Source organism: Trichechus manatus, unplaced genomic scaffold (assembly GCF_000243295.1).
Source record: "Trichechus manatus latirostris isolate Lorelei unplaced genomic scaffold, TriManLat1.0 scaffold00007, whole genome shotgun sequence".
Lineage (NCBI taxonomy): Eukaryota > Metazoa > Chordata > Mammalia > Sirenia > Trichechidae > Trichechus > Trichechus manatus.
The window spans coordinates 11939291-11949102 of NW_004443943.1; the positions used below are offsets into that span (position 1 = coordinate 11939291).

General features: G+C 39.4%; 1 protein-coding gene across 1 annotated transcript in view; it reads right to left on the reverse strand.

The window, feature by feature from the left end:
• Positions 1-424: 424 nt before the first annotated feature.
• PRKG1 (protein kinase cGMP-dependent 1) overlaps positions 425-9812 on the reverse strand; it is a 570089-nt gene continuing 560701 nt past the window's right edge. Inside the window, exons 13-16 of the mRNA XM_023739537.1 lie at positions 4365-4487; positions 4214-4276; positions 2622-2688; positions 425-882 (exon numbers count right to left, since the gene is read on the reverse strand). Of these exons, the coding sequence (XP_023595305.1) occupies positions 784-882; positions 2622-2688; positions 4214-4276; positions 4365-4487 (352 nt within the window). The 3' untranslated portion in view covers positions 425-783. The remainder of the gene's footprint in view (positions 883-2621; positions 2689-4213; positions 4277-4364; positions 4488-9812) is intronic.

The following is a 9812-nucleotide window of genomic DNA, read 5'->3' on the forward strand; positions in this document are numbered from 1 at the left end:
TAAGCACAATATTTTAAAAAATATGAAATGGTTTTATGAATTGCTTTTTTCCCCACTCTATCATGCCAATTTATCAAAAAGAAACAAATATCATGCATGTTTTTCAATCCTCTGTGAAAACGCAGCGTTCTCAGCAGAATCCATAGCAGTTGTGCTTTTATCATATCAATTTTTAAAATCTATCGGAAAGAAAAGGTAACATTCAGTCTCGTCATCAGCACTGCTGGGAAATAACATTGTGAAACTGCTAGCACTGGTTTGACACGAACTCTATGACCAACAGGTGTGTGGTCCTCTTTCGTACGGTATATACACTGACTTGCAGTAATATATCCCATAACACTCATTTGAAGAAAGGGAATAGCCCAGTTTCTGTATCACAGTAGTCTATCGTACCTAATATATTATTCTTTGATCTTATTGATGATTCTAGCAAGGTACGGACTCTTACTGGATTGAAGTGTTTCCTACAGTCTTTCAAATTATAATCGGAGCAAAGCAAGATCACTGCAACAATAGAAAACATTTCTTTACTGGTGAAAGGCTTTGCTTCAGGACCACCATGTCAACTGCTACTTTAGATTCAAACAGAAAACATGTAAAGAGCACTACTGTCATCTAAGCAATAAGTCCTAATGCCACTGTAGTTTACTGGAGCAGCATCGATCAAAGGCATCATGGTGACCCCGAGCACTACTCTTCTCCCTTTCCCTCAGGTTTGCTGGCAGCTGTGTCTCAGCAAAAGCTGTCTTCAGCAAGGCAGAAGCAGGTAAGAGAAATACGTTAGAAGTCTATGTCCCATCCTGAGTTGTCATCAGGCGGTGGTTCGTCACTGTCCTCAGGGAAACTGTCAAAATTGCTTGTGTCTGTGGGTGATGCAACCTGCAAGCAAGACAGAAGGACTAGCAAAAGGTTTTCTTGAATCTGATTGTTTCGTAGAATACCAAGCTAGGTTTAAAAAAAAAAAAAAAAACTCATTCTTTATTCAGTCCCTACTCAATGACTATTTTTTGGGTGTCTACTATATAGCAGGCATTGAGCTTTGTATTGGGGGTAACAGTGGTGACTAAATGTAGACATGGTCTGTGCCCTTATGGAGGTTACTTGATCCTAGTAAGGAGTAAACTGTGTGATTAAAACAAATAGCCACAAAGATCAATATACAATTTTAAACTTTGCTTACTGCTATGAAGGCAATATACAAGGTGCCATGAGAGTATATTAGAGTGATTGAGGAAAGTCTCTTTGAGAAAGCATTATTTTTAAGCCCAAGAATTGATGAGTTCAAGTAACAGGTTATAGCACAATGGTCCTGAGGTGAGAGAGAGCTCAATGCTTTGAAATAACCAAGAGAGGCCAACTGGCTGCTGTCTAAGAGGAGAGGAGAGTGGAATTAGGTGGGGGGTGAAATAGGTAGGAGCCAGGTTATGTAGGGCCTTGTAGGCCATGCTAAGGACTTTGTGTTTTCACTCTAAGTATAATGAAAAGCCAGTTCTAAGTTCAAGTAAAACTCTTGCAGATTTACTGGGCAAAGTCTTATCTTCCGTAAACCATCAGTCAAAGTAAAAGTAATGAAGCATACTTTAGTTCTCCTCATCTCGCATAATATTTAGAAACATTTGCTTTGGGAAAAAATATTTGCCATTAAATATTTCTACTGCCTAAAGAAAGAGCCCTGAAATTTAGGCTAGGGTAATAGTTCTGCTTAGTTTAATATTTATCCATCCCAGTTTCTTACTCTACTCTTGTTCTAAAATTAAAATTCCTTGAATGCGATAAACATCTGTAATGTGAGATGTAGTAATGGTATTTTTGGTTTGTTTGTGAATGAACGTAAATATTAGCACAGAAATAAATCCTAGAAGATGGGAAAACGTTTCTGTATAAACAGCCATCTTGAGTTAGTCCTATAAAGAGGAAGCGTAAAAATGAAAGACCCGGGACCACAGACAGAGCACTCCTCTCCTCCTTGATTAGGATGCAGCAGTTATTAAATAGATGCAGCACTGAATGAAAATATAAATGCAATCACTTGAAATCTGTTTCGAGTTAATACAGTGGAAACACTTAGCTCACTTAGTGGAGGCTACTTAACACAAAACCTGATGTATTAGGGAAAGAGAGTTGAGTGAAGAAAAGAGGGTCATTTTCTTTTAGAGACTGCTGAAAGAATGGAATTGTGCCTCGGAATGCTTCAAAGTAATATGAGAAAGGAGAGGAGGTACTCTGTGGGTAGCATAAATGAGACAGTGTTTGCCAGGAGTTGATAACTGTTGAAGCTGGTTGCTGGAGCTTCATCTTCTGCCTACATCTGTATATGTTTAATCTTTTATGTTATAAAAATTAACATTTATTTATCAATAAAAGAAGTTTGTGTTAAAATGAACAGTTAGCAAAGTCAAAGGAAAAATGTATAGAGAGCAACTGTCCCTAGTTTATTTTGGAGCTTGGATTTTAGCATATATCGTTGGATTTTAGGATATATCATTATCTTAATGTGGCACATCTATAGTTTACTTAATCTGATCATAGGATAAGGCTTTAAAAATGACGTCTCTTTGATGACTGACATAAGCCCCATCAAGTGTGTCATACAATTACAAACTGGAAAGGCTACTTACACTTGGTATTATAGGTGGTGTCAAGGTACCTTTTCGTAAGCCTTCCCAATTAAAACCCTCAAACCATCTAGGAAATGGACAAAAACAAAAAGAAAGAAAAACATGCAGACAGTTAAAGGCATTTCACTTCAGCTAAAACCTTCTCATTGCAACAATACATGTATATGACGGATGGAAAGCAGTTAGCAAACATTTTCAATGTGACAAAAATATAATTGTTTTCTATTTAACTGCAGATTTTTCCAATTACCTTATTTTAGGAAGTGCGTATTTTAAAAAGCCTAATTGTCAAGACTGAAAATACCATTTAGAAACCAACTTTTTTTTATTCTAGTAATTTCCATCAATGTCCGTATGACCTTGTTCCTACACTATCATTCTAATTTAATGAATGTCATAATATGCTTGATCCTGTACCTTCCAGGATATTTTATTTTAAAGAGGTAGAATCAGGAAATGCAAGCCAGGAAAGAAAATTACCTTTCTATCTTTGCCACTGAGTCAGTGCACAACCTCAGCTAATTAATCTTTTCACATCTCTGTATTGGTCTCTACATATCCCATTATATCCCATCTCTCTCTTTTTTTTTTTTAATAAAATGAAGATATTTCATGTATAGATTTTCTGTGAAAATGAAGACCAAATAATATTACAGTTTTGTTTTAATTTGAAAGGTTTTCACCGTTAGCAAATGCTTACATCACGTTCTTAGTAAGCCTGCCCACCTTTTAGATACCTTCTTAGGCATTTTGGTAAATAGGTTTCTTTGATTAGAATGTGTGTTTCCTGTGAATGTCACACACAGATTAATAAAGAAAAACCAGTTTGTGCTTAGTTTAGCTGCAGAACACTCAGTCAACATAGGTGAGGTCTGATATTTAAGACGCTGCTATCGTCGTAAAAGGTTGTAATTTTTATTTTCCTGTTATTTATCTAAATTATGGAAATGGCTGCAAAAATGTTTTGGCTTTAGTCTAGGAAATGAGGTATAATAAGGCGCAAGGTTTTTGTTTTTAATAGTCTGGAAGAGAAAAGAATTCCAGAAAAAAGAAAAAAGACACATTTCCTCCTTCTGCTGTTGTTATTGTTAGCTGCCGCGGAAACTAGCGAAGATAAAATGCTACTTTGTGCAAACTGGGAGCAGTCGAATGTAGTGAATTCAGTACATGCTACAGGGTCAGATGTATCTAAATCAAGTCTCAGAGACAAAACTGGAAAGGCACTTTTTCTGAAGGCTAATTAGTCTACATTCTCTGTTTGGATGGTCCCAGTGGCATAATGGTAAACACTTCGCTGCTAACCCAAAGGTTGGCAGTTTGAACCCATCCAGCTGCTCCGCAGGAGAAAAGACCTGGCGATCTGCTCCCTTAAAGATTACAACCTAGAATTACAGCCTAGAAAACCCTATGGGGCAGTTCTACAAAGTTGCTATGAGTCAGAATCAACTCCACGGCACCTAACAACACTATGCTAATCACATCAATTATAGAGCCACTAACTTATGCTTTTAAAAGCGACACCATGGGAGAAATGCTTTTCAGGTTTTCTGAACTGTCTCTGAAACCTAAAGTTAAAAGGAAAGAACACTTACTTGTGTTTTTGAATGTCTTTCACTCCATTTTTCAAATTCCCTAATCTTTCTGATGGATTGTCCCTATAAATAAAATAATAATTGATAAGGAATCTACTTTTTTTTTTTTAAATTATGACTTTTCCAAAAATAATGTGGTTGAAATGCTTACCTGCATAGTTTTTTAATTAAATTAGCAGCATTTTTGGCAATCTTCTTTGGAAATTCTATCATATCAATCCCCCTCAATATGATGTTATAGGTTTTCATAGGATCTGGGCCTGAGAAAGGTGGGCTGCAAGAATAAAAGACAATAAATGAGATATTATTTGTATTTTCTAAATAATAGAACTTAATTGTTATAAAATCCACGAATGACATCAATTCCTATCTTCAGGCTTATATTAGTAGTGATATATGCAATAAAACTAGATTAATAGCAAACCACTGTGGAAGCCCTTCTTAGCAAAACCATGAAATGGGTCAGGTTTGTCTGCTCTGCCTGTCATTTCTCTTTAGTGCTGCTGCCTACCCTCTTGCCTTCTTGCTGTCCTAGGTCATTCAAGATGCCACTTGCACTCTGGCATTGTAGCCCTTTCTCATATTTATCAGTTCACTGATTACACTTGGGATGAATTCCAAAATCCTTAGGATGGGATACAAGGTTATGAGTGACATGACCCCCATCTCATGCCATCACCATCCTCACTCACTGGATCCAGTCACAATGACCTTCTGTCTGTTCCTCCAAAAAACCAAGCGCTTTTCCACTCCACGGTGTTGTTTATGTTGCCTGGAATATTCTTTCTCCCATGGTTTATCTGACCAATGCCTCATTTATTGTAAGTCCAAGCTTAAGCATTACGTTGCTTCCTCAGACAGGCCCACTCTGATTATCCTAATATAAGTCATCATATAACCTACATCAATCAATCATCGTCTAATAATCTAATCTAAAACTCTAATTTAGAGTTCCCTGGCCTACTCTCTTATAACAGCAACCTTCATGCCACTTTGTAGTTACATACTCATTTTGTGTGGTTATTTGTTTAATGTCTATTTTCTAGACTAAGTTTTCTTCTCCACTGGCATTTCCAGAGTCTATAGAGTCCCTGAGGAGCCCTGGTGGCACAATGGTTAAAGTGCTCAGCAGTTCAAACTTGGAAGAAAAGACCTGGCGATCTGCTCCCATAAAGACTACAGCTTAGGAAATGCTGCAGGGCAGTTCTGCTCTGTGCTACAGGGTTGCTATGAGTTGGAATCGACTAGAAAACACACAACAACAATAGTAGAGTTCCCAGGTGGCACAAACAGTTTGCACTCGACTACTAATCTAAATGTTGGACGTTCAAACCTACCCAGCGGCACTGTAGAAAAAAGGCCTGGAGATCTGCATCCTTCAAGATTACAACCAAGAAAATCCTATGGAGATTGACTCAACAGCAATGGGTTTGGCTTAGTAGAGTGCTTAGCATATAACAACAAAAAAAAAACCCTCAAATCCATTGCCATCAAGTCGACTCGGACTCATAGCAACCCAATAAGACAGAATAGAACTGCCCTATAGGGTTTCCAAGGAGCAGTTCGTGGATTCGAATAGCCGACCTTTCGGTTAGCAGCCGTAGCTTGCCCACTGCACCAACAGGGCTCCACCTAGCATAAAGTAGGAGGTGAATAAATAATTGTTGAATTAATGATTCTATAAAATAGTGCTCCTCCTATCCTTTTCTCCCTGTTTATCAATCTTCAGTAGATAATCCAAAGCAAGGTTAGATTATCTATGAGAAAAGATGTAATACCTGAGACAGATTTGTTGATATTTCTACCTGTTCATCATTATAGTGTAGCTTGGTGCCAAGGTCAGGGAATTTGGAGAGGACTAAAGTCAGATCCTTCCATCAAACTTCTCACAGTTCAAGGGGAGATTATGATATACTCTGACAAATAATTTCTTTGGAAATTATTCTTCTAATACAGGGTTCATGTCTTTTTGGGGAAGAAATTATATAGACTTTTTTTTTTTTTTTTGCTCTTCATGTTTAGTATGTGTATACATACTAGAAGTTCATAATGCATGCATATGTACACATAATAGCAGTTCAAACTATCTCCTTTTACCTAGCAGGCTAAAAACATTGAGTGGTTCAAAAGAAGGAGTAGTAGGTTTGCTTGTGCTAAGTTCTACTCCGTCCTATAGGGTTGCTATGAGTGGAATCGACTCAACAGCAACGGGTTTAGTTTGGTTTTTTTTTGGAAGGACTGTGACGGTATCGTGTGTTTTTCTCCCTATTTCCTGTATTAAGTACTTTTTGTTTATTTAATATGTTATTAACTAGTAATTGTCAATTTTAAATCACTTTTTCAAATGCATAAATGCGCAATTCTATTTAGTATTCTCTTCGAATTTTAAAATTTTCGGTTTAAGACTGGAACACTTAGACACTGCTGGTAGGAATGTAAAATGGTACAACCTCTTTGGAAATCGATTTGGTGCTTCCTTAAAAAGATAGAAATGGAAGTACCATACAATCCAGCAATCTCACTTCTTGGAATATATCCTAGAAAAATAAGAGCCATCACATGAATAGATATACGCACACCCATACATGTTCATTGCAGCACTGTTAACAATAGGAAAAAGATGGACACAACCTAGGTGCCCATCAACGGATGAATGGATAAACAAATGATGGCATAGTCACACAATGGAATACTATGAAATGATAAAGAACAATGATGAATCTGCAAAACATCTGACAACATGGATGAATCTGGAAGGCATTATGCTGAGTGAAATTAGTCAGTCAAAAAAGGACAGATATTGTATGAGACCACTATTATAAGAACTCAAGAAAAGGTTTAAACACAGAAGAAAACATTCTTTGATGGTTACCAGGGTGGGGAGGGAGAGTGACGGGTTTTCACTAACTAGATAGTAAACAAGAATTATCTCAGATGAAAGGAAGGACAACACACAATTAAGGGGAAGTCAGCACAACTGGGCTAAACCAAAAGCTAAGAAGTTTCCCAAATACAACCAAACACTTCAAGGAACAGAGTAGCAGGGGTGGGGGTCTGGGGACCATGGTTTCAGGGGACATCTAGGTCAATTGGCATAACAAAATTTATTAAGAAAATGTTCTTCATCCCACGTTGGTGAGCGGCATCTGGGATCTTAAAAGCTTGCAAGCGGCCATCTAAGATGCATCAATTGGTCCCAACCCACCTGGCGCAAAGGAGAGTGAAGAACACCAAAGACAAAAGGAAAATATTAGTCCAAGAGACAAAAGGGCCACATAAACCAGAGACTCCATCAGCCTGAGACCAGAAGAACTAGATAGTGCCCAGCTACCTTCAGCGACCATCCTGACAGGGAACATAACAGAGTCCCTGATGGAGGAGGAGAAAAGTGGGGTGCAGAACTTAAAGTCTAGCAGAAAGACCAGAGTTAATGGTCTGACTGAGACTGGAGGAACCCCAGAAGACATGGCCCCTGGACTTTCTGTTAACCCAGAACTAAAACCATTCCCAAAGCCAACTCTTCAGACAAATATTAGACTGGACTATAAGACATAAAATGATACTTGTGAAGAGTGTGCTTCTTAGTTCAAGTAGATACATGAGCCTAAATGGGCAGCTCCTGTCCAGAGGCAAGATGAGAAGGCAGAAAAGGACAAGAATTGGTTGAAAGGACACAGGAAATCCAGGTGGAAAGAAGGAGTGTGCTGACATATTATAGGGATAGCAACTAGGGTCACATAACAATGTGCATATAAATTTTTTTATGAGAAACTAACTTGAGCTGTAAACTTTCACTTAATGTACAATAAAGGAAAACATTTTTTCTCTTTATGTGAGGTTATGATTGAATATTCTCTTTACTCTCTTTGGTTAATTTGCTAGTTTTGACATTTACTTTAAAAATGAGGAAGAGAGGCGGGGCCAAGACGGCAGAGTAGTCAGATGCTTCTGGTGGACCCTCTTACAACAAAGACCCGAAAAAACAAGTGAATCAATTACATATGACAATCTAGGAGCTGGGAACATCTAAGGTAAAGTTGAGGAACCAGACTGAGTGGTGGGGGGAGGGAGAGACAGTTCAGAAGCAGCGGAGGAGTTGCCAGACCTGACCCAGCAAGTGCCTGAGCCCTTCAGGCCTGATCAGCTCATGGGTGAGTGGTGAGGCAGGCAAGCAGCTGTGTTTGGGAGGTGCGTTTTCCACAGGGGGAGAGACCCAGCACCAGAGAGTCTACTCAGCTACCCAGAACCAGTGAGAAGCAGCCCTCATCAGCAAAAGATAAGTACTTGCATACGGCCTACCGTGCAGATCAAAAACACTCCCCTTAGAGAAAAACCTCTCTCCCATTTGCCACCCTCCTCACTGCTCTGCACTGGGTCCTGGACCAGCTTCAGCAATTGCCGAGTCCCCTGGGCTGGAAGTAGGATCTGTCACACACCCAGAGCCATTCTCCCGGCCTTGTAGAGTGAACAAATTAATAAACAGGGGAAAAAAATAAATCGCCAGCTCCCCTAAACTAGGAACCCAGGGTAGGCACCTCCTTTGCCTAGGCACAGGCATAAGGGATCCACGGACTCTGAGCACCTTTCCCCCTGCATAGACTTGTTCGGGCGCATTTCAACACCGTAGGCCCTATTTACTGCAGTATAACAGGGTATATACCGGAACTCTAACTTCAACTGTTTCAGCTGTGAAGTGGCAGGTTCGTGACATTTGACACTGCTCTGCCCATTAAGCAGGGTCTTCACCTACCCACATCAGGGGCCTGAGGACTGGTGGCTTCACCCATGCCACCTAGCCACCTGAGATAGGGGCCCAAGAATAAGAGGTGCCTCCCAGTCCTTACAGCCAATAGCATTGGGTGCTCATAGTCCGGCTGCAAAACCCACCCACCTACACACTCTAGGGAACAGGGACACGCCTTCTTCCTGGATGCTCGGGGGTAGCCATCAGCCCCCTGCCTTGCTCAGAGTGGGTCCCCCTGCTACAACCAGATGCCTGTGCCTACACCAATCACCTGTGCCTGTCTAGGACTGTAGGTGAGAGCCTACACCACACACTTGGTGGCTATCTACCTGGGCACCTGAGCTGAATCCATATAGGAAGAGTGGACGGACTCCTGAGTTCACATACCTAGTAATAGATTTAAATACCTGGTGACAGGACATTAGAGGTTCAAAGGTGCCAATAATCAAACTAGCTCATATGAGCAGCCTATTAGGGCATATCAAAACAAAACAAGAAGCTAGGACACAGTAAACAAACATAAAATAAATAAATATAATAACTTATCGATGGCTCGGAGACAACAATCAATATCAAATCACATAAGAGGCAATCCATGATGGCTTCAGCAAGCTCCCAAAATAAAGAATTTTCCAGAAGAGAAAAAATTCTTGGAATTACCAGAGGCATAATACAAAAGATTAATATACAGAACTCTTCAAGAAATTAGGAAGGAAATTAAGCAAAACACAGAACACACAATAGAGGAAATTAAAAAGATTAGAGAAGAGCATAATGACAAATTTAACAGGCTGTAAGAATCCATAGAGAGATAGCAATCAGAATTCAGAAGATTAACAATGAAATTTCAGAATT